This window comes from Lissotriton vulgaris, chromosome 8 (genome assembly GCF_964263255.1).
Source record: "Lissotriton vulgaris chromosome 8, aLisVul1.2, whole genome shotgun sequence".
In the NCBI taxonomy this organism is placed as follows: Eukaryota; Metazoa; Chordata; class Amphibia; order Caudata; family Salamandridae; genus Lissotriton; species Lissotriton vulgaris.
The window spans coordinates 1,001,743,623-1,001,769,434 of record NC_141696.1 but is presented as its reverse complement, the minus strand read 5'-3'; the positions used below and the strand labels follow the sequence as shown (position 1 = coordinate 1,001,769,434).

Sequence of the window (25,812 nt, the reverse complement as noted above, 5' to 3'; positions counted from 1 at the left end):
ATTGCCGGGAAAGGTGAAGGCAGGCAGCCATGTTTTGGCGCCAAAGTCCGCCAGTAGTCCGCAGTTCTCACTTCACCGGCCCTTGGTGTTTCTCCTTCTTTTGTCAGGGGAATCTAAGTTCCTGGATGCAGGGTGCCAACTAAATATTGAATTTAAGGGCACTTACCATTAGGGTCACTATGCCCCTTATACAAACACTTACTGTGGGGAGTGGGCATAACTCTGTCCCAAAGTTCTTCATTCAATCAGGAGTGGAATCCTTCTTTCGTGGAACACATCAGGTAGCCCACCTGACGGGTGTAACTAGCCTGGTGGTGCAACACACTTACTGGCATATCTAATTTCCCACAAGGGCAGGTGGCATTTCCCAGGTCTTGGTGAAGCAGGGGTCGCATATGAAAGGCAGCAGGGGCTTTGAAGTCTGTGGCCTTGGTATATAAATTCACTTGCCATCCTGCTGGAGGAGGAATGAACATCTTCCTCCGGGGCAGGCATTGTGTCTGACCTCAGAGAGTGAGGGCTTTAATCAAAGGGGGTCAGAAACATGTCTATGGTGGCAGGCTGGACGATACCAGTAGTCATCACACTAAGAGACTGGTAGCTTTTCAGGGGCACCTCTAAGATGCCTTTTGGGTGCACTATTCCTCTATTCCACCTTTCCACTACTGGCATCAGTACAAATTAAGACAATGTGTTTGATACCAAACATCACAGGTTTCAGTGAAGCTATCATGAAGCGGAGGAACTCGCAATGCCCAGTACCCAGTACATCTGCTTAAGATGGCTTCCCTGTTCTATCTAGTAATAGAACTAGACAGCACAAGGGCATATCTGCTCGTTCAGCTATGTCCTCACATGTAATTTAATGCACTGCTCCTTGCCATAAGGCCTGCTGTAGGGGTGACTTACATATATTACATGCAGTTTATGTGGGCATGGTACACAGGGTGTGTGAGCCATGTAGTTTTTTCACATTTGTCGGCACCATTTCACGCAGCCTGCTTAAGTTTGGCAGTGGGTCCCTTAGGGTGTCACAATACATGCTGCAGTCCTTAGGGACCCTCCTTAGTACCCATAACCTAGGTTACAGGCGTACTATTTATTAGGGACTTAAAGAGGTGCTAAAGGTCTTGCCACCTGGGGAACAATTGCACACACCTTGTTTTCAGGGAGTGAGCACTGGGGAACTGGTTAGCAGGAATCCACTGCACGTCAGTCAAAATTGCATTAAATACCAGGCAAAATGTATGGGGTGACCATGTCAAAAAGGGGCACCTTCCTATACAGTCTACAAAGAAACTGAGACCAAATTTGACAACATTTATGTGGTGTCACTGAGAACAAGTTATGACCTTGTACCAATAAGTAGACACTTTCTATCAAATGCACATCACCCATATAATATCCTGGCACACTGTAAAACCCTCCCCAAAATCTAGGTTAAATGTGCTGCAGAGAAGAATCCATTAGCCATGCAGTATCACAGAATCATTCTGCCTGAATCTGCACTATATTTTTCTCCAATATTTCTTTATTGATTTTTCGCAACAACTTATCATATTTTTAACATACATTCTTACATGAGAGTCTGCATACATGTGTGGAATAATCTCAGCTGGGGGTTTTGACCTTTCCTGGTCCATCACATGTTCAATGAACTGTTGAAAACCTATGACTAAATGTCCCATTGCAGGTGCCAACCCTGACTGTATGAAATCAGTTGTTCCTGTAGAACCAAAAAAAGACAGGAGTCTTGTTTCATTTTACTTTCAGTGCAAATATTTTTCCGTCAGGGCAACGGCCACACTTAAGTTAAGCCCAAGGAATCTTGTTTTTACCGCTCCTCTGTGTGTATTAACCGAATGGAAGATAGAGCGTGTGCAAATATACATACTTCTCCCTTCTGCTCCATCTGCCATGTTCCTTATTAATTCACAGAAGAGCAAAAGTTGTATTCATATTTCGTCTATGTTGAAAGAGCTCAATTGCCAGAAGTGTGAAGAATGTAACGAATGGTGTTTCCTTTTACTATTTTCTTTGTTAATAAAAAATAATGAAGTCATAGAAAAATATAATCATCTCTATGTTCTTCAACATAAAGTTCTTTCACCATATGTTTGCCACGCAGCCACTTCCCACCACACTACATCGCACTGGTTTTACATCACATGGTGCTTGAAACATGCGCAAATGAAAATCACTCTCACATGCCCTTTCTCATGTGATTCTCCGGTGATGTCTATTGCTCAGTGTCATCTGTTTTTTTTTAAATGCCACTTTCCAAGTGACACTCTTTCCAATTAAAACAGGAACCACATTTAAGCCTTGTCCATCTTTGTTAGTGACATGTCTAAAAGTGACAGAGTAGGAAGAACAAGACTCCACAGACTATCCATTGCTAAAGGCGATTGACCACAGAAGATTCAGAGATGCACTTACGTCAAGATTGCCATTTTCCAGATCTCGGCAATGCAAAGCATCATCAATATCCGTACACCCAGGTGGGTCTACACTGCACACACAAAGGTGTCTCAAGTCAATTCGGTGCTTCATGTCCTGTAATTTCAAACACATCCCTGTTACTCTGCAGGAATGCAAGTAACAACTACATTTTAACTCATGTCAGCAAAACAATATTAGCTTAAAGATCAAATAAAATACATACTGGCAAGATTTCTAATCACATACCTTTTGAGTTTCAGAGCAGAAATACAATAAAAGCTCATAAAATAATTGCATTATTTTTACCCAGTTCAATTCATATTATACCAAGCGATGGAAGCTCCTTCAAAATCAAAAATATTTGGTTTGTGGTCAAAAATCATATTACAAATGTTTCATCATTAAAAAAGTTAATTATTTATTGATTAGTTCAGTTGAGGAAGCAGAACATCGAAATAAAATGAAAATAGGCTTTCAATAAAAGAAATTAAAAAAACACTAAAGAAGTGATCATAACCTTGTCCCATGGTTTAAAAACCATACAAACTGATCTCACATCTTAATTGGTGTGCACAGAAATGAGCAGATTTTTACAATGTTCGTCACTGGTTGAAAACCGTAAGTAACTAGCGAGCGCTTAGTAGATGCTTCTCTGGTATTTATGACACCATATACAATATCCAGTGAAGGCCCCAGAGAATAGATACTTTTGAATGTGCATGTACTATGTTTTTCAACCAAACCATTCACCAATAATCCTGCAGTAAACTATCAGTCAACATAAATGTGTTGCTTAAATTCTTAACCTTGTATCAATTAGAGAAATATTATTCAGTTATTTTATTTAAGAGGTTTGTAAAGTGTAGTTGCTCTGGGTAGTGAGAGTGTGTTTTACAACAAAAAATCAACCATATATCATACATTTAACATTCACAGAATTGTGTGCTTGGTGGGAATTCAGAGGATTTACTAAGGGTGCAATGATTATGTGATGAGCAGTAGAACATCAGAAACATGCTTTCAAATCGGAAGATGTGGGGATGAACTATACTCTAGTCAGGACTGTGAGCATGGCCTAACTCAAATAGATTTGAAAAATTTCTTTAGTCTCTTTTTGAAGTCAAAAGGAAAGAAATGTGCGACAGGTCGCCATGGAACCCTGTCCCATTATTTCCTATACATCTGGTGCTTTTTCTAATTTGAACCACTAATTTTAATGTCACCGCAGATGTCAACAATTAGCGAAACATATAGCATAAGGCAAAAGATGCAGGAAGCTTGAGTCCTTTACAATGGTATAACCAGTGCACTAAAACGTTACTTAATTTGAAACCAAATACCATTGATAACTAGCAACCTTCTGAGGAATAAAGATACCGGTAGGATCTGAGCCTCAGAATAAAGACATCAAACCAGCAGAAAAAAACATCAGGCACTGCCCTCATCTGACTTCAAAACTTAAATAAATAAACCTGGCGGCAGGGAAGAGTAAAAAAAAAAAACACATGACCTCCATCACATGGGTGATGACTGTAAAGGTCTGATGAACAGCCATACTGTTTGATGGAGTCACTGGTCAAACTTTACAACACTGCGAGGTAACCGCCATGACAGCAGTTCCTGATAATGCTAAGGGATGTCAGCGGTGCTGGTAGATGTGGGGGGACGGGATGTCAGTCAAAGTGTGATTTAGTCAGTACTCTTGATGGACATTACCCTGTCCTTCAAAGTCCTTCCAAGTGCACGCTTGCACAATGACCAACATAAATAAGAGAAAAAATGAATGTCTCTCTGCCTTTGGGCTATCTCCAAACATAAAGCAACAAAGGAAAATAAGGGGTGAGATACTATAAAGGAGTTAGCTTGAGTAGTTTGTTTGAGGATTCGTTTTATTGTCTTAGCAGTGCTTAATTTGTATTAAAATAAAGGTGCCCGGGCCCCTGCCAGCGCTGTTAATAGTAGTTCCAACACAACTACTAACAATCACACTCCTATAAGCGTGATAATTCAAACTATTCCAGGCCCCAAAAGCTATAAGAATGGCTTCAGCGGCAGGTAATCATTTTCAATCTATATTGAATTAATAAACAACTGTTGTTCTGTTCATCTCTAAATTACACAGACAGCACCACTATGTGGCAGACTATCACAAACGCCGTTGTTGACAATTAAGCACTGAAAACCACCAGCTCAAATTAAGTAAGCACTGATTACACCCAGTCTAAGGTTTCCCATTCAGACAGAGAGTGCCCTGTCAACTCCAACCGACTATCATATTGTGCAAAACCCTCAATAAAGTACTCCAAGAAATTATTTCAATAATTATGCCTTCAATTAATTGTTTTTCTTCTTCAATCCCTCCGACATACAAAAGTGAAAAGTGATACAGATGAACATATAGGTAGAGACTAAGGGTTATGTGAAAACCAATGAATTAAAACAGTTTTGCAAAGCGTGAGCTGGTACACCTAGGAGCATCTTGGCTCAGAAAGATGATAAACTGCAATGTAAGAGAAAAGTTGCTAAACAAGCTAAAACAGCCAATATTTGAAGAGCTTCTGAAAGGAAGTGATATTGTCTAAATTATAGAGCCTCGGAGAGAGAGCATTCCAATGCTTAGCTGAGGGGGCGTGGCCAACCATCATGGCTGATCGGACGTAACTCTGATCGGCTCCTCTCCATGCCCCGCAAAATCTACCCAGGATAAGGCACCTACAATTCCCAAAACCAACTCGCCTGCAGTCTGAAGGCGTCTGACTAGAGCAATTATCTACACCTCCAAAAGGGTGGTAGCTCAACCAAGTGGAGGCCCGCGCCGTAGGCGCTACTCACAAAAAGCCTAGACAGGGGTGCAGTGACGGGGCGCGCAACAAATATCAATTCTTCCCCCCTAGAGTGGGGGTCTTTCTCCTCCCTACTGCGGAACGGGCCCGACCATGCGGAGGGCGTAGGTCCCTATGCCACCCAAAAAAGCACAACCCATAAAGGTCTCCAGCTTCTTCACCCACACTCCTAAAGGTTCGGGCAGTGAGGGGGTAGCGCATCCAGACGGATCAATGGCACTCACACGGGAGGATTTGATGGCCTCATTGCGTGAATTTAAACAAGAACTTAGAGACGACTTCAAGGCTGATATAGGGGCCACTTTGGATGCATTCAAGGCTGAAATAGGGGGCAGACTGGTGTTGTTGTAGGCGGATGTTGACTCGATAGGGGCCAGTGCTCTTGACCTGGAAGTAAAGTATCAGGAGCTGGAGGATTGCGTACGTCCCTTGGAGGCCCACTCTCATGACTTGAGATCCCAGCTGAAAGCCACGGTGCTTTGATGTGAGGACCTTGAGAATCGCACCAGACGGGACAACATTTGGGTGAGGGGCCTGGGAAGAATGTTGCGAAGGTCCTGATCTGGAAGCCTACAGGATGGGTCTGTTTTTGACAGTGCTGGGAGACTCCGAGCCGGAGGTGCGTCTTGAGCGGGTTCACAGAGTGGGGCCCCGTGCTGCAGGTGAAGCCAAGAAGCCCAGGAACGTTCTGGCCAAATTCAGCTTCTTCAAAATCAAGGATCTGGTCCTACAGAAAGCATGAGCAACCAACAAGGTGTCCTTCCAGGGTGAAACGTGCTCCCTTTACCAGGATGCAGCCCAAGCCACACTTGCCTCATGAGAGGTATTCCGCCCAGTCACGACTGCACTAAGAGACTGCAAGGTAAAATATAGGTGGACTTACCCCTTTGGATTAGCCTTCTCTCGAGATAACTAGAACTACCACTGCACTGATTTGGAAGAGGCATCATCTATTCTGGGTATCGAGGTGCCAGCTCCTACCCAAGCGCAAGAATCGAGGGCGGTGGAGGAACCAATGGGTCCAAGGAAGCAAGGGGGGGGGGCCTTGGCTACAGCAGCAGAGAGCTGGCAAGAACACTAAGGGTTGACTAAGTATCTGCTCCCCGCTGTACACATGCCATACTGCATGCAGGGGCCTTGACTAGGTCCGCAGCTGGCAGGTCCAAACAGGGGCCTTAGACTCCTGTCCTTCGGATATCGCCCACTCTGTTGATTAAAGCTTGGGTTGGGGGGGTGAGGGTAGAGGGTGCTCAAGCCATCTTCGGCACTTATGGTTATTCCTAGCTCCTTTCATACTGGTGCCTATGGAACAGTTCAACGGGCCTTGGAGTTGGAATTTGGACCGCAACAGATAATGTTCGAATTACGGTTCTCCCTTACGGTAGAGAACGAACGAGCTTACAGTTATGGTATGTTTTTGTTATTGTTAGTATTGTTTGGGTGTCATGGTTCATTATGCTTTTATTTTAGATTGATGTGGTATGCTGCGAGGAGGGTAGGTGGGGTGGGGAGGGTGGCGCTCCCCAGAGCTCAGTGGGTGCAACAAGCGGAAGTTTTGAACACTAGCTGATGGGGGTTAACTGCTAAACATGGAATGTGAAAGGCCTGAATTCCCCAACAAACGGAACTGGGTTTGGAAATTCTTACAAGATCACCAGATTAAAATAGCTACCCTGCAGGAGACACATCTCCCACGCAAGGAGGAACAGCGCTTGAAGCATAGGGCCTATCTGCAGATTTTTCGCTCCTCGGCACACACGAAACACAACGGGGTGGCGCTCCTTTTTCTTACTTCGGTCCCATTTCATCACCATGACACTAAAAGGCACAAAGAGGGGAGGTTCTTGATGGTTAGGGGAGAGCTGCGGGGACGAGCCTGCACCATAACCACGATTTATGCACCTAACATAGGGCAACATGATTTTCTGCTCTCCTTTCTTGCCACATTGGAGGGGTTTGCATGGGGTGACATCCTACTGGTCGGAGACTTCAATATGATATGCGACTTGGTGTTGGACACCTCATACTCCCAGAGGGTACCAGGGGGGATATTCAGCAAAACACTTGAAGCTTTTATGGAGTTGGGGTTAGTAGACGCTTGGAGGATGGCCCATCCTGCGACTATTCCTTTTTCCAACATTCGCATAGGACATACTCCAGGATTGCTCAGGCATTCATAAGCCAGTACCTTCTCTATACAGTGATGGGATTCCAATTTCACCCGATTTGCATCTAGGATCACGCCCCTTTAGAGCTGCGCTCCAAACTCGCCAGGTGATATTTTCCTAACTTCCTGTGTAGGGACAGACTCCTCAGGGAAGAGCTAAGAAAAGCAATTATAGAATTCTTTGACCTCCAAGACCCGGAGCAAACCTCCCTAGCCAATAATTGGGACGCCTTCAAGGCAGTTATTAGGAAGAAGTATATTGAGCTAGAGGCCACGCTTAAGGCGCAACGCAAGGGAGAACTCCTTCTTCTTGAGGGTGAGCTTCGCACTGGAGAGAAAGACCATAAGTTCAATCCTTCGGTAGGATCTCTCCGTAAGGTTACTCAGGTTAAAGGGAAGCTTCAACATATCCACACGAATGGGGCTGAAAAGACCCTCTTACGACTACAAGCCCGCAGTTATGAGGGAGGGAACAAGGTGGACTAGCTATTGGCATGTCAGCTACCAGCGCAGCAAAAGAAGGACTACATCAGGTGCATATAATTGCTGGGAGGGGGGTCTCCCACCAGAGTTGGGGAAGGCCAAGGTTTTTGGGGACTTTTATCACTCCCTCTACACCGTGGACCAACTATAAACGCAAGTCCAATGCTTAGCTGCCAGGTAGGGGAAAGAGCACTTGATACTATAGAGAAAGAGAAGATTAGCTGTAAAGGAATTCAACACGTGTGATTCACAGCCATGTAGAGCTGAAACTTGTTTCTGCAATAAGTTGGACCCGTATTATGTGTGGCCTAAGAGCTGAACTTTGATGATAATGCATTTGGCTACATGTTGCCAGTGAAAAGCTTTGAAGTATCTTGAGATCAGGCACAAGGATGGAGATATTATACAATATGAGCTGCCACATTTTGCACAACTGGAAGACAATTCAATAGGTTGCTGGATATCCCAAGGTATAAAGATTTCTAAGGGGGCGTTGCTACCGGCCGATCAAGATGGCTGCTTAGCCTGTGAGCTCTGGGGACCCAGCCGTCCTTTTCAATAAATACGCACACTTATCCTGACAAATATGCTGCTCCGACGACGGCCTCCTGGATCGGAGGACCAACAGTATTGCCTGATGTTACTTTCGTGTAAATCGGAGGTTTGAATCGACCAGAGAGACTTGCTGACGAACTGCGGCCTACCTGGAAAGCTGGGTCCGGGGGCTGAAGTTTAGAACCGGCCGACGCCTAAGAACCGAAAGTTTGAAGACGGCGCTCTCGATCCGGCGGAACGAGTGGACGGAGGATCCCTCAGCGCTGATACGTGCTCACCTGGTGGCTTAACATCGATAGCTGCTGATCTGGGCTCTGCGGTTCCGGCTGCAGGCCGTGACGGAGTTGGAACTGGTGGCTGTGGTGAGTGCGGGACCCCCTTTGTTCGGCTACCGCCGTGAGAAACGCGGCCTACGCCCCAGGGGCGACCCTCTCCCCCTCCACCTTCGTTCCCCAACACAGACTCCAGTATGGCCCGGCGCATACGCAGATAAAAGGCCTGCATCGTGGGCTCGGGCCCACGTTCCACAAGACTCCGGAGGGTTACAGGGCCTGAATTTGGGGTGTGGAAAGCCATAAAACGTTACTGCGGCTTCTTCGCGCCCCCACTGCCCTATTGTTTCATAGTACTGTATGCAACGGACATAAGTCGCCATGGCTGGCAGGGGACCACAGCATACCGCCACGCAGGCAAAGCTGGATAAATTTGCTTATGAGAAAGGATCATCTCCCGGCCACTCTCAAACTAAGCCGGCAGACGGCGAAGGGACAAAAAAGGTCACTCTTGAAGACGTGATGAGGGCCCTTGCTAACGTACAGGTGACAGTGGGCACTATATCCACAGATGTATCTTTGCTGCGTGCCGATCTCCACAAAATGGCGTATAGGGTCAAAGAAGTGGAAATAGTAGCCAAGTCTCTCGTGACTGATACTTCTGAACTGCAGACCTCGGTCGCCCAGCTTGAAAAGGAGAATAAGGCACTGGCGGAGAAGCTTGACGAGCAGGAAGGGTGGGCAAGGCGAAATAATGTTCGGATCATTGGTATTCCGGAATCAGAAGGCACAAGAGCTATGGATCTATACGTTGAGGAGCTAATTACCACCAAAATGCAGCCTAAGGGATTCTCAAACTTTTTCTCGGTGGAGCATGCACACAGGGTGCCCGGTGGCAAACCCAGACCGGGTGCGCCCCCGAGACCGGTACTCGCTAGGTTATTCAACTTTAGGGACCGAGACGCCATCTTACAAGCAGCGAGAAATGCCTCTCCCATAAGAGTCTTGAACTCTATGGTCTCGTTCCTTCCGGATTACACGGCGACTGTTTCCAGGAAAAGGCAACGTTTTTTGGAAGTCAAGAAATTACTTAGGGAACACGAGTTGCCCTATTCAATGCTCTTTCCCGCAAGACTTTGTGTGGTGGTAGACGACAAGACTTGGTTTTTCGATACCCCTGAGGCTGCACATGACTGGTTGGAAGGGTGGCGCACTGTGGACAGACCGGAGCGTAGACCAAAACCACACCGACACCGGGACGCTGAAGGTGCAGCCGGGGGCTCTAGCTCTGGGGACCCCGATCTGCACCACTCTCCGCATCATGAAGAGGAATGAGCTCTGCTTCCTTATCGCTGCTCCTTTACTACAACAGTGATCCGGTGCAAATATGGGCCTCTGCTGTTTGAGACTCTGACCTGGGTCAAGACTAGGGGCATTAAGGGGCTGGTACCTGGCTTAACTCTTCCCCCGACAAGTAAGTATTGGGGTGTTGGGAGGGAAAGAGCGCTCTGCTGAGTTGGGGTGGCGGGCAGTTGAAAGTTCGTCTAGCAGGGAGGCAGGCAGGGTGGGTGGGACACAGGGAGAAAGGTTCATTGGGTTGTTTTTCTTTGTTTCTTTTTCTTCTTGTATTATAATGAAGACGACATGTTTCCCGAAAGTAGATGCATTACATGATTTATCCCCCGCGATGTTGCATACACTGATAGATGGCTGCACAAGTAGCGGATGCACCTGAGACTCGTACAACCCGCCAGTCGGCTTTAACAGTCCTAACTTGGAATGTTCGGGGATTGGGGGACAGGGTGAAGCGTGGCCTAGGGCTGCAATACCTAAAGCGTTGTAGCCCGGCCATAGTTTTACTGCAAGAAACTCATCTGGTAGGCTCGGCCTCAAAGGCAATGGATAGATGGGGATATAAGTTCATTGCACATGCAGACTTTTCATCGGGTTAGAGGGGGACAGGGATACTAATAAGGAAGAACTTTCAGTTGGTGGTTCAACAGACACGTGTAGATACTCAGGGACGCTTTGCAGCGGCAACGGTGCAGTGGGAGGGCCAGCTTTTTAACTTTGTGTCCGTATACATTCCGCCAGGCCTACATGCAAAAGCGTACACTGCCCTCACGGCTTTTCTCTTGACTCTGCCGACCGCAACATTGGTGATAGGGGGCGACTTCAAAGACATTGCAGATCATGAACTCGATAGACACCCACATACGACAACGGTGCGGGGAGCCGGACGACTCCTCGGACTTCTTGACGCCTTGGGACTCACGGACTGCTGGAGACACAAACAACCTTACGATAGGCAATACACTTACTACTCAGCTACCCACGACTGTCTCTCCCGGATAGATTACATCTTGGTGTCTGGGGATGGGCTGCAGGGCATTGAGGAGATAAGACATCCGCCCCAGGGGAATATCTGATCATTCTCCACTGCGACTCACATACACGAACCACCGCCCCCATAGAAGCCGAATTTTCCCAATCCACGCGAGCTACCTGCAGGTCCCCTCTCTAATGAAGGGTTTAAATAATGCTACTGAACAATATTTCCAGGAGAATTCTGGATCGGTAGATTCACACAGTACCCTGTGGGAGGCTTACAAAACGGTCCTACGCGGACAGACCATAGCCTCCGTTGCTGACCACAAGCGAACACAGCGACAGGAACTTAGCGCTTTAGAGGAGGCACTTACAACTGCAATTCGGGAACAGGAGACTTGACCGTCCCTCGGGGCTGCCCAGGCTGTCCGGCTACGGCGCACCGAGTGGATGACATACCAAAAAGAAATGGTGCAGAATACAATTCAGGGTTTACGAGCTGGGGGATAAGGCCGGAAAGATGCTGGCATGGCTGGACAAGAAGGAGAGAGCGGGTAGAGTCATTGCACAGCTGACGTCACCTTCTGGGCATATGACCTCGGACCCCGAGGCCATAGTCGACCTGCTTGCAGACCACTTCGAAACACTGTACACCCCCCAGGCGCAGTACTCGATCGAGGAGGCATATGATTATATCAAAGATTTGACCATTCCCGGCCTCTCCCCCGAAGCGGCGCTCCAACTTGAGGCGGATATCACAGTGGAAGAAATACAAGAGGCAACCTACGCATTGGCGTCTGGTAAGGCACTGGGCCCAAACGGGTTCCCAGTGGAGCTGTACAAGAACACGGTTCAAATCACGGCCCCCCCCATCGCATCAAAATGTTTACCGATAGTCTGGAAGCAGGAGAACTCCCTAGAGATCAGCGCCTCGCCACAATCATTCCGATCCATAAACCCGGTAAGACGGCTGAGGCTTGCGCCTCTTACCGCCCTATCTCTTTAATAAATGCGGAACCAAAGATCCTCGCCAAATTACTAGCGCAGCAACTGGCCCCGCACCTTACTACCTTGGTGCACCCAGACCAATCTGGCTTTATGCCATCTCGCAATACGTCGCATAACCTACGACGTTTGCAGGCTGTTTTGGCCCGCCGGGACAGTATAGACGAACCAGCTGTTCTCCTTTCCCTTGACGCCACTATGGCATTTGACACCGTGGAATGGCCCTATTTATTTGCTGTGCTTCAACATATGGGCTTTGGCCCCAAGTTCTGCGCCTGGATTTGTTTACTTTATACCGGGCCCCAGGCCCAGGTAGTAGCGAATGGCCACATCTCTAGGGACTTCCCGCTCGGTCGAGGGACCAGGCAGGGTTGCCCGCTCTCCCCCCTACTGTTTACTCTGGTCCTTGAACCGTTAGCAATTTGGATCAGATGGGAACCATCCATTAAGGGTATCCGGTGGTCACCGACGTGGGAAGATCGCATATCTCTCTACGCGGACGATATGCTTCTCTATCTCACCTCTCCCAAAAAGTCAATTCTTGAGCTTCTTAATGTCTGCGAAAAATTTGGGAGAGTGTCGGGATATAGGATTAATTGGACTAAATCGGTCCTATTCGTTCTTGCAGGCCACCCACTGTTGCTCCCGGCGAGCTGCCCCTTGAGTAATACCAACGCGGCGTTTAAATATCTGGGTATCTATGCTACGTCAGACCCAGAAATTCTACACCCTAGATTTGAAACCCCCACTGGACCATTTCAAACGGTTCCCTCCCTCTTACTCTCCTTGGCAAAGCTGCACTGTTCAAAATGATGACGCTTCCCCGCTTCCTGTATATTCTCGAAAATACGCTGTTCCCGGTCCTCCCCTCCTACTTCACGGCGATCTCATCTGCGGTCTCGGCTTTGCTGTGGGACGGTAAGCCGGCACGGATTGCGCAATGCAAACTGGTAAAAGACTAGTATGATGGAGGCATAGCACTCCCTAACATAGAACTATACTACTGGGCAGCCCATCTCAAACAAATTAACTACTGCTGCATTCCCCGCAAACTGAACCCGCTTATTTAGCTGATAGACAATGCTTGGAGCCCAGAGGTTTGTTGCGAAACCTCTATAGCCGTAGGGTGCCGACCGACCTGGTGGGACCGACACGACACATGATTCAACTCTGGTACAAGGCACACAGACACCTCCAATGCGCTAACACAATCACGCAAATGACACCATTGTGGGACTCATACAGACTAGGTTTCCTTCGCAACAGTAAAGGGTTCCAGGCGTGGGACAACATAGGAATATCGGTTGTGGGAGACCTTTGGAAGAAGCGCAAGGTAGTGGACTTCGCGTTTCTACAAACCAAATATGAGATGGCACAGTCTGAACATTATAGGTACATACAAATCCGCCATGCACTGCAGACAGCCGTCCCGGCAGAGACAGTCCTACATGAATCCACTCCTCTTGAGGATAGATTACTGACAGAACACATGTCCCGCAAAGCAACATCATTCATGTATCGAAAGCTGGTCAACAATCTCCCAGACAGGTTAGCTAAGTTACGGTTGAGCTGGTCGAGGGATGTGGGCGACTTTGATGATTCAGAATGGCAAGAGGCTATCTCCTCGCCGCGGGAAACAGCAATCCCCTCCAGACTTAAATTGGTACAGCTGAAAATACTGCACCGCACGTATTACACCAGAACAGTCCTGCATAAGATAGGGAAGACCTCTCACGAGTATTGTCTTCGTGGATGCGGGGAGAAGGGAACGTTCTATCACACTATTTGGGATTGTGGTCGAGTGGCTATGTTCTGGGCCGCTGTGATGCGTACCATCTCCCAAACCATGACTGTTTCCCTGCTGCCTGAACCCCGGCGTTGCCTGTTAAACGTATGGGACGCAACAGATTTAACCCTTCGACAGCAGGACTGGGCCATGCTGGGGATGATGGTGGCAAAGCGAAACATAGCTAGACTGTGGGGTGCTGAAGCTTCACCTACGCTGAGGGACTGGTGTAGGGACATGGATGTAGCAATGGTTGCCGAGAAAGCGGTGTTTGTTCATCGGGGTGCCCCAGGAAATGGGGGCAGATCTGGGGGGCATGGAACAAGTTCAGGGGGGATATTTGTGAACCGCCCCAGATTGACTCGGATGAGGCCCTTTTAGACTAAGAGTCCCATTCCCACGATTAAGAGCTGTACGGTGGGTTTTCAGTTCATTCCGGAATTTAGCCATTATTTGCTGAAGGTTTACCGATGGGGACTTAAGTGTATTTGCACTACGTATTTTCAAAATACTACATACATGATTGTTTATGTCGTCTTCCATGTTTGATGCGATACTAACGAGTTTATTTAATTAAAAAAAAAAAAATGGACCTAAGTAGATTTATGATCCTACTTTGAATTATGTACTCGCATGATTATGGAACGCCGCCATACCCCTGGGATGTTGGCACATGGGCTGTGTTATTATTAATATTACAGAGTAACTGTGAATACGTCGCGGCCGGCCCAAGGGGTTGTAGGCCAGAAGCTGTGTATAATAGTGAAGTACAATAAAGGTCTTTGGAAAAAAAAAATGATTTCTAAAGATTTGCAATAATCAAGCGGAGACAAAATAATGGCCACCCAACAGATTTCATAGCAGGAGAGGGGAGAACATGAATGATTTTCCAGAGCATTCAGAAACTGAAATTGCAAGATGAGGTGACCCATCAATCTGAGTGGCAAACGAGATATAGCAGAATCCAAAAACAAAGCAGAAGAATTGGGAATGATTCTACAGACACACTCGAGAGGCCACTAGGCTGATGGCCAGATGAAGGCTGAGTGCCCAGAATATGAATTTCACTATTTTCTCTGTTGACATTTAGAGAGTTATGTTGCATCTAGATATCACCGTAGGCATGCAGAAGCGAAATAAGTTCCTGGGTGCAAGTGATATTACAGATAGAAACAATGATTTTAATATCATCCGTGTAGGATATGAGCTTGAAACGGAACCGAATAAGAAAGTAAGAGGAGTAATGTTGCTATTGTAGTTAAAATGTGGGACTCAGGAGGAATCTTGAGAAACCTCACAGATTGTTTTGAAAGAGTAGGAACAGAGGGGGGCACAGAAAGACTGCCTGGGAGCTAGTTGAAAGAAAAAAGTAAAACCAGTCTAAGGTGGACAAGGTATGATTACAGAAAACGATGGAAGATAAGCGAGATACAAGATTCTTATGCAAGACAGTAGCAAATACCACAGAGAGAGAGTTCCAAAACAACCAGGATGGCAGAGCCTTCCTGATTCAAAATACTTCTGATTAATCAGCATCTGAAACAAAAGTGGTCTCTATACCGTGAGAAGTTCCACCTTTTGAAGGTGGAGATCATTTAACTCTAGGGAGGAGGGTTGGTTATTTATCTAAGCCTGTATACTTAGTGAGGTTCTGCAAGATATTCAAACCTAGCCTGCCTGCCTGGCCATGCCCTGCCCTGCTTTACCTGCCGGGCCGGTCCCCCTTGCCCTCCCCACCATCCCGCCCAGAGCTTGGTAGCGTGGTGCCCCTACCCAGACCAAACTTTTTTAATTTCCATTAGTTTCCTGTGGAGGGTCTAATGGATGTTTTTCATCTTGCGCTTATGGCATATGCTGCCTATGTTCAGATTACTGTGTCTCAGTACAGAATTTTTTTCTACTTGTCTTTCGGTTGTGGTAGGCTGGATGAAAACCACTGCATTGAAGCTTAATGGGGACAAGACATAAGTTCTTATTCTTGGTGGTTTTCCAGTAAGTATCACATTCTTCTTTGTGACCTAATGAACTGGGCTCACTGCCTACAGGGCTCGCTGTCTACAGTGGAAGAGTCAGCAATAAATCCTTGCACCATTTCTGACCATTTTCTTTCATCTGTGAAAGAAATGAATGCCCTAAAATATGCATGTTTCTTCCATCTGTGTATGCTATACAACATGTTTCCACTATTGCAACCAAAATCACACAAATCTGTGAATCAAACTACTATTTGGTAACATATTAATTAAAGTAAATCACATAAGTATCTTGAACTATTTTCTGCAAATCTTGCCGCCCATCTTCTGTTGTGACTTTCTTCTCACTCCCACATCTCAACTTATGTGAGACTGCTTCTTCAGTTCCTGGAGGTCAAAATAATTACTTTCAAACCCCTTTGTATTTGACACCATGTAATCAAAAAAGTTGGCCTGGACTTCGTGTAGAAGCATCCAGATTTGTTCCAAGGCATAATCTGCACTCAGGCAATGTCTACCTTGTGAATGATTCTCATATTCAGTGGGCACTCTTATGGGGTCTTGTATTTTCTTCTTTTGACACTTGATGACAGAATTATTTAACCCTATACTTACACTGTGAACCCCAGTACTTCAAATTCAGTAAATGTTTAAAAACGTGGTTATTTGGCTAATCATGGTTTATGGACACACCTTCTTATGCCAGAGTCTAGAGTGCCAGGACATCTGAATGTCGACAGTAGCAGCACTTTATAAAACATTTTTATTATTAGGATGCTTGGCAAGAATTTACCTAATCAATTAACTTTTGCTCACCTCATCTTTAATTCTCCATGGCATCTGAGGGAGAAAACTAAGAACAGCCTGGGAGAAGGGCTGGTGTGGCACGTCATGTTCAAGCAGGAGAACTTCAGTTTCCGTTTCCTTATCTCCAGCAGTTCCCAGATTCCTTACAAAATGTCCCTGAAAAGCAAATTTACAGACATATCTTCCTTGTATTATAGTGTATGATTTTCATAGGATCTTAAAAAGAATCTTTCCATTAATGTTTTGTAAAGACTTAGCAAAGAAGACCCCCACATATTCATAACTTTATTTTCCATCAATTTATTGAAATGTGTGCAATGAATGAAAAATATTTGAACTATCTCCATACTGGGGTAGAAAATTGGAAGAGGTATTTATATAATCCATTAACACCCCTCCAAGACTTTCCCCTTATCCTCACACTCAATTGCCACTACTGCCGCTCGGACAATTCAATCAGTAAATTTACTTTGCATAATCTAGTGTACGGCTCCACATGAGTCTATCAAACAAACATGTGCCAGTACCCACATCAGTTTCAGATGGGTGTATAAACTGCATTGCTCTAACAGTTCTCATGGATGTATGTTCTCTACAATCTTTCTTATAGTAAGTCAAAATTGGTGCATGGTGTTTAGAAAAGTGTTTCTCCTCACCTTTGATGGTGTATGCAATTTGTTCCATAGCAAGTATGAACCATAATCTCTGGTACCAATTGCGTAAATGTTGGGGAAAGGCTTGAAAACCCTTTTGAGTTCTGTTTGGCTGCCAGAAGCATAGTATTCAACAGTACGGGTTGCCTATGTAGCCATCTATTGGCTCCAGGGAACCAACGGAATAACACTATCTGGGTCATGAATAACAGGGCAAACTTTTTCACAACCTCAAAGTAAACAAGTCTATGAACCCATGATTTTACAGTTATGCCAGCATCTGACTGGGTTTTTCAGGGTCAATCGCATGCAGTCTGATGGAGTGGGGGTGCCACTTTTAAAAACTTGCTTCTCTTTCGGTCTCTTCACATTATAGTATGCCATTGGTCTTCATAGAGATGTTTACCTAATCATTCTTCACACCCAAATTGGAATTTCGGTTTCATAGGGCTATCTGCTTCCTGAAAGATGCAGTATATTCTAGCAAATTAGGGGTTTACCTGCATGTAGCTAAAACACTCTGATTCCTGTAGACAATATTGTTTTGTTGGAGCTTTAAATGATTAAATATCCACTTTCTGGAATAGATCTCTTGACTTGGTACACCCAGCATTTCTCAATGATCTGAAAGCCGATTTGACTAGTCCGGGTAAAAGAGTAGGTTTAACTGGAGAACAGTACATATTTTGTGGCCAATCTTCAGTTGTTTGTTGCCTGGTAGTACCATTTTATGTTTGGGGTTCCCACTCCCTCTTGATTTGTAGGAATGTAAACTATTTTCCTGGGAACCCTTGTCCTTTTCTCCCCTCCAATAAAGTTGGGATAGAGCTGATTGTGACATGTTAGGATAGCATTCTTTTATGTCATCCCTTATGTGATGTGATAAGGTTACAGCAAGGTTACTGTTTTGCTATGTGATCTATTATGGAACTCTTATTTTAATGGTTTAAATTGTGGATCCATTATTGTGATTATTGACCCTTTGTATCAGCCAGTGTTTAAGAAGCTCCGCTACAATAAAGATATTGGTTTATGATGCAACCTGGTAGTTTACTAGTAATGTAATGTAATGTAATGTAATGTATGCATCTTGTAAAGCGCACTGCGGCCCTGAGGCGTCGTGGCGCTGTAGACCGCTGGGGAACACGTCCTGGCTATCCCTGTGAGATGGTCCCTACTGGGTATCTCCAAGGTAAAACCAGGCATCCCCGGCGAATGTGGGGGGCCGTTGTAGAGATGAGGCAAGCTAATGCCCAGAGTTGCCGAGTGTGATCCCTGGTTAGAGTAGGCACCAAGGCGAGAATTAACGAGTCCGCTGACCCTGGTCCACGACCCTGCCGTGTCTGGAATTGAACCCAGGTTCCGGGCCGTTCTCTGCTTCCAGGTCTGCCGCCTCTAACCAGTGAGCCACACCACTCTAGTGGTTCAACAAAGTTGGCGACAAAATTAAGTGTGGATCATCGCATTTGTCAAATTGTAACACTTCTCCTGCGGTTACACGAGGGTTGGAAGTACAAGAAAACTGGGCATTTTGGGAAAGTATGAAGGGGAGGTACGTGTGTAGGTGTCAGAAGTGTACAAGATCAAAAGTTGGATGAAGAGGATATTGACAAAAGAATTGGAGTTAGTTCTTTCAGTAGATTGTATGGAAGTTGTCGTGTACACAGTAATAAGAAATACAATGACCCGCATGTTCCCATCTTGATTGAAGGCATTCACATCCTGTTACTTTTAGATTCTGCTGCTAAAATTAAAATAGTTTAATTTGAAAAATACAATGAACCCAGGAATGACAAAAAAGTATTACCTAAACATATGATCATCTTCGCATTTAATGGTAGCAGAAGAGCTAGTTGGATATTTCTGGCCAAACATCACCTTTGAAACTAACATTATCAAAGGGAAAGTTTATATAGCCCGCAAAGGCATTACTGTTTTGGGTTTGTGGGGCCAAGCTGATTTGAATTGTACGATCAGACTTGGTCACAAGCAGCCGGTTACTCTTGTCAGTGCTGTTACAGCACGAAATCAAACGGACAGAGTGTTGAAACTTTTCAACCACTCACCCACAGTAACAGATCTGAATTTAATCTAACATTATTTTGCTTGCCACATCACCCCAGTTTGGACCCAGCCATATACAAATCAGTCTCGACTCTGCTCCCCATGGCAACAGTCCAGCCCGAACTGCCAAGTCAGGTTCTCCCTGGACCGGAAACAAGCATTCTGGGACTGCGGTTGGGGTATCTCCCCCCCATTAGTCAGTCTAGCTTGAATCCATAGACCTGGCCTGGCAGTTCGGGCCTGTTACCATGAGGACCAGGGTCAAGACCGATTTGCATATGGCTGTGTCCAAACTGGGGTGGCATAGTGAGCAAAATAATTATAGATTAAACCCAGATCTCGTCTGCGGGTGAGTTGTTGAAAAGTTTCAGTACTCCTATACCTTTGGTGACTTCAAGTAAAGTGTGGCAGAGAGTTTCTGTATTTTTATTGGGACCTTTTCACATATCACCTTCCAGGATGAGGTTTTTCATATACTAGTGGATCAACTATCAAGGTTGACGGAGGGGCGTGGTATGGCAGAACCGAACACTGAGTCTGTGATTCATTTCTTCTGTGAAGTCTTTGCCAGGGAAGGGATTACGAAGAAGTTGCTCAAGGATAATGGGTCAAGTTTACTTCTCCAGCCACGAGGTAATTTTTGGTTAAGTGTGTGGTGAAACATTGACGTACACTGCTGTATCACCGTCAAGCTAATGGAAAAGTTGAAAGGTTCAACAGAGTGTTAGTTGAATGCGTCCAGAGTCGGGTAAGGTCCATGGTAGTTTGTGAGAATGCTATTAGAAAGTTGATCTGGGCATATAGTTCAACGCCTCATTCAATCACGGGGGAGATACCATTCGAGCTTTGAGAGGCAGAAAATGGTTGTCATCTCTATGTCCTTTTTGGAAAGTGGAAGTGATGGGTGAAGGTTATAATGTGTCTGGGGCCAGCGACCAGTGTCATGTTTTGCCAGAGATTTGAAGGGTAAAGTCAAGGTGGACAGAAAAACTAGAGCTGAAGTAGGAGATATGGTAGGATTCAAAGATCCAGTGCTGCAATGGAAAGGATCTTCCAAATTCCGAAATCCTGTTAGAGTGGTGGATGTAGGAGGTAATGCGGAGAGGATGTTGAATGGGCAATGGTGAAATATGTGAAGATTTGCTTAAGTGGGAAGATACAATATGGAAAGCATTCTTGGGAAAACAGTGAGGAATCCAGGAAATTCAGAATTAAAAAAAGTGTGTTACAGTTATCAGATTGCCTAAAAAATATGCAGATTAATTGATTATGTTAGTACTTTACTATTACTTTCAAGACAAGTTATTATCATTTAATTTAGTTAGGATATTTCTATTGTTATGTTTAGAGAACACACATCTTTATTATTTTTGTGTTAAAAAAATATAATAAAGAAAAGGGAAAATAAGTGTAACATGTTCAGATAGGATTTCTTCTATGTCATCCCTTATGTGATGTAGGTATATATATAGCAAGGTTATTGGTCAGCTATATGTTCTATTATGGGAAATCGTATTGTAATGGTTTAAACTGTAGGTCAGTTTTTGAGATCTCTGGGCCCTTTGTGTCAGCTGTGTTTATGAAGCTCCACTACAATAAAGATATTGGTGTATAATGAATGCTGGTGGTTTACTAGTGACTCAAATCTGCTGCAGCAGTAGGAAAACCTGACAGAGGATCACAAATGGGATTGTTTGAAATAAAAGTATTTTAGGTGCAATGGCCTCTACTTTCTGCTGATATACTGCACAGTCATGACAAGGTTATTAATAATATATCAATTTCCCATAGCAGGCTGTTGGTACTGGGAGATTTTAACATATGGGACAATGACCAACTACATACAGCCTTGTATAACATTACTCAATCCCGTCACAATCTGGGGCTGAAACAGTGGATAACTACCCCCACACATAAACAAGGAAACACACTGGACTTAATATTCGCTGCGGAAGATCTAATGACTATGGATACAACTCTTCCAGTAGATTGGTCAGACCATCACCTCCTTCTATTTAACATCCACACCCTGACTAACACAGGACCCACAAATGTACAGACTAGAACCTTTATTGGCCGTGATTGGAAGGGCCTGTTGAAAAGGAAAGAGGAAGGAAAGTTTGACTTCCGTCATGTTGGGATCTCGTTCAACTCGGAGAGCGATGTCACTACAAATTATCTCTCATTATGTAATGAGATAACTAAGAAACTTGATGATACTATACCTCTGAAAACAATCAGGAAAAGAGGAAAACCCTCCGCGCCCTGGTATACGGACAAACTGAAAGAATTGAAAAGCGCCTGTAAAAAGGCGGAGAAGCTCTGGAGGAAAAATTACTCGGAACAGGAGAAAGTGATGTGGAGGCTTACAATTGTACAATATAAGAAGGAAATCACTAGAGCCAAAGCAAGCCACTTCGCAGACCTAATTCTTAATAGCTCCAATAAGTCTCGCGACACCTTCAGGATTATCAGAGAGCTATCTCATCCTGCTTGTGCTGACAGTCAAATCAAGCCCTCACAAGAACTATGTGACGGCTTAGCACTATTCTTTCAGGAGAAAATCATTAAAATCGTCGAGGGAATGAAAGGTGTTTCTATTCCAACGGTGCAGGACAATAGCAATCCAGAGAACAGAGATAAGAAGGCGGAAAATGTTAGATGCCCTTCTCCAAAAGCCATCCTGGAACATTTTGAGATCCCTACAGAACAAGAATTCTTAAGAACAGCCCTTAACACGTCATCAGGATCCCCTCTAGACCCTCTACCCCACAGAATAGTTAAGGATTTTGGGGATGAAATCTTCCCAGTGTTGCATCAGTTGTGCAACCAATCTCTCCACACAGGCACCGTACCAAAAGACTGGAAATTGGTAGTTGTCACCCCATTACTAAAGAAACCAAATCTGGACCCAAATTGCCAAAAGAACTACCGACCTATATCGCTCCTGCCATACCCGATAAAGATCATAGAGCGATGGGTCAGTAGATCCTTAGCCATCTTCCTAGAAACCAATAACATCCTGGAAGAGGAGCAATTTGGTTTCAGACCAGCTCATGGAACTGAATCAGCCCTGCTGACAGTTCTGGGTGATTTACGAATGAGGGCGGACAGGGGAGAATCAGCAATCCTAATTTTGCTGGACCTGTCCGCCGCATTCGATAAGGTGAGTCACGACATCCTGATAAAAAGATTGAAGAACATTGGAGTTGGGGGAGTTGCGCTTGACTGGTTCCGCTCCTACCTGATGGATAGATGGCAGGCAGTAGCTATCCCTCCATATCAATCAGAGTTTGTTAAAGTTCCACATGGGGTCCCACAGGGGTCTGCAATTAGTCCTATACTTTTAAACATATATATGCAACCCATGATGAGCATCATCAAGAGTCACGGCATTAGCGTGACTAATTACGCAGACGACACGCAGCTGATGATTTCTCTTGATGGTGCTCATGCAGACTCACTTGAGACCTTCCACACCTGCATGCTGGAAATGACACTCTGGTTAAACCAGAATTCACTACAATTTAACAGTGACAAGACTGAAATATTGCACTGTACGGTAGGAAGAATCCCCAAAAGTCTACCCACAGATTTCTGGCCACCGTTGTTAGGAGACTCGCCTACCCCAGTGAAATCAGTAAGGAATCTCGGAGTCACTTTTAATAACAGTCTGAGCCTAGAGACCAATGTCAACAAGCAGGTTAGCAGCTGCCTTGCTCTAATGCGAGGACTGCGAAAGCTGTTACCTATTTTACCTTCACAGGTCAGAGCCAATATAGTCAGGAGCACCATCCTCAGCCGCCTGGATTACTGCAATGCCCTTTTACTGGAATCCCCTGCCTATCTTATTTCCAGACTTCAAAGTATCCAGGCGGCTGCAGCTAAACTGGCACTCTCTCGAGAACGAAGATCTTCTACCACTCTCGCCTGGCCGACCTTCACTGGCTGCCTATATACCAGAGGATCTGTTTCAAATCCCTATGTACTGTCTTTAGGGCAGTTCATGGGCTAGGCCCCCGACCACTTCAAAATAAATTTAACTGGTATGAGCCTACCCGGTCTCTTCGATCCTCTTCTCTAAATCTTATAAGCATACCCAGGATCAAGAAAGCCACCTATGGTGGCAGAGCTTTTAGCATAGCTGCAGCTCATCTGTGGAACAACCTTCCTACTGACATCAGAAAAACAAATGAACTGATGGCCTTTCGAAAAAAGGTTAAAACATGGCTCTTCCCAAAAATCTAACCTACCAGAACTCTAGACTACTGTCCCCTCTCTGTTACACTGTTTTTTTTCAGCCATATGTACACAGCGCCAGGATGCCTGTAGGGTTGCAGAGCGCTCTATAAATGCTATAAATAAATAAATAAATAAATATTACGCCACCTTTGAGTGTTCAAGTTAATATTTCTCACTAGTGTGGGGAAATTGGCATTGTATGTAGGAAGCAGCTATGTTTACCTCGAGGTAGTGCTTGATTTGAGCCAGAGGTTGCATGTGGGGCCCACCAGCGCTCATTTTTAGAGTGCAACATTTATTTTTCTTCTACAGATATGGACTGCAAGCAAGAGAAAGAAAAACAAACTGGAAAGAAGGTGGAAGAGAAAGACATAAAGACAGGCCCAAATGGAGAAAGCAGGGACTCGTAATAGTTTGATAAAGGGACAGCAGTGTCTGGCAGTGGAATAAAAAGGCCTCAGCTGAATTCAACACTACCCAGCCTTGGTATTTGGTGCACTGATTATTATTTGCACTGCCACAGCAGAGCTTTGAGCAGCAGCACACATTAGTTTACACATTAAGCACTGCTCAGGTATATATTTTTTTTGTTCTAGTGCTCTTTTTGAAGTGGGAATGTTTCTTTACCCATGCTGCCATTTCTAGAGGGATGGCGATAGGAGTATTTCCAATCTGTTAATATTAACCTTAAATCCTCTGATTTAGTGAAGTTTAGTAGTACTCAAAGGAGAAGTGGCAGTGTTTGTCATGTAGATTAGGATGCTGTCAGCAAAGAGTGATGTTTTGAATTTGCCTGCACCCAACTGAATGACCTTAAACATTGTTCTTACCTGCGGATTTTAATTAAGGGCTCTAAATAAAGTGCAAACAACAGGGGAGAAAGCAGATTATCTTGACATGTTCTCATTCCTCGTTCTGTATGTATTTTCACACAGTTAGGCCATTGATTCTAGTTTTTGCTGTTGGACTGGAGTAGACAGCCTTCACCACTGTTTGGAATTTTAAGCCCATCTCTCTATATTGCATTGTTTCTTGTAGAAAAACGTAATTAATAGTATCAAAGTTTTTTTTTTGCATCAAGAGAGAACAGCAACGCTGATCCCTCCCATTTGTGGGTAACGTCAATCTTAGGTATTGCCTTTTTGGTGTTATCTGCTACTTATCTTTTAAGAATAAGGTATACTTAATCAGGGGGGACCAGCCAACGCATAATGGACTTTAGTCTTTAAGGTATTAGTGAAGTATAAATATCTGTGCCTACATTAAAGGACTGGGATATGGTAATAGGATCCACATTCTCCTAAGTTTTCCCCAGATTAAAAGATAACAGAGATAGGCAAGATGGCATCAAGATGGCATTTTGCGATTCCTTAATTGCGAATCACAAGGATTCGCAATTAGGGAATCGTAAAATGCAATGGATGAAGGTGTATAGTACACCTTTTGCGATTCCTAGGGGGTCGCAAATGACCTACCTAATGAATATTAATAAGGTAGGTCGCAATTTGCGACGCCATAGGAATCATGAAAATCATGGGGATGGTGGCCTGCTGAGATCAGCATACCACCATGTCCGTGATTGCTTTCAAATAAAGTAATCTTTTTTTTTTGTAATGCAGCACGTTTTCCTTTAAAGGATAAGGAGATGTTATGTTATGTTAAAATAAATTTATAGAGCGCACAGCTACTCAGAGAGTATCCCGGCGCTGAGACAGAAAACCAAAGGCTTAAAACGGGGGAGAAAAAAAGAAACAAAGAAGAAAAGAACCAGGAAAGAAATAGTTAGGTTGTTTGTTGAAACAACCAGGTCTTCAATGTTTCCTGAAGGTCAACAGATTAGTGGTTTGCCTAAGTGAAAGAGGCAGCTTATTCCAGAGTCTGGCCACGTGCACTTGAAAAGAGCGGCCGCCTTTACGGACCCTGCAATACTTCGGGATGACCATAAGATGTTGTTGGGCGGATCTAAGAGATCTGGCCGGGACATAACCAGAGACTCTTCTGCAGATGTACTTTGCTCCGAGGCCATGCAGAGCCTTAAAAGCCAGGACCGGCGCCTTAAAGCGAATTCTGCTGGGAACAGGCAGCCAATGCAAGTTCCTGAGATGGTGGGAAGTCCAGTCTCTGGGCCCAAGACTCAGAATAGCACTGGCTGCCGCGTTCTGCACCAACTGCATTCTGTTTAATAGGAACTC

At 44.9% G+C, this 25,812-nt stretch overlaps 1 protein-coding gene across 1 annotated transcript in view; it reads right to left on the bottom strand.

The window, feature by feature from the left end:
• DIS3 (DIS3 exosome endoribonuclease and 3'-5' exoribonuclease) overlaps positions 1–25,812 on the bottom strand; it is a 226,601-nt gene that overhangs the window by 129,146 nt on the left and 71,643 nt on the right. Inside the window, exons 9-10 of the mRNA XM_086934891.1 lie at positions 16,671–16,817; positions 2,440–2,556 (exon numbers count right to left, since the gene is read on the bottom strand). Of these exons, the coding sequence (XP_086791017.1) occupies positions 2,440–2,556; positions 16,671–16,817 (264 nt within the window). The remainder of the gene's footprint in view (positions 1–2,439; positions 2,557–16,670; positions 16,818–25,812) is intronic.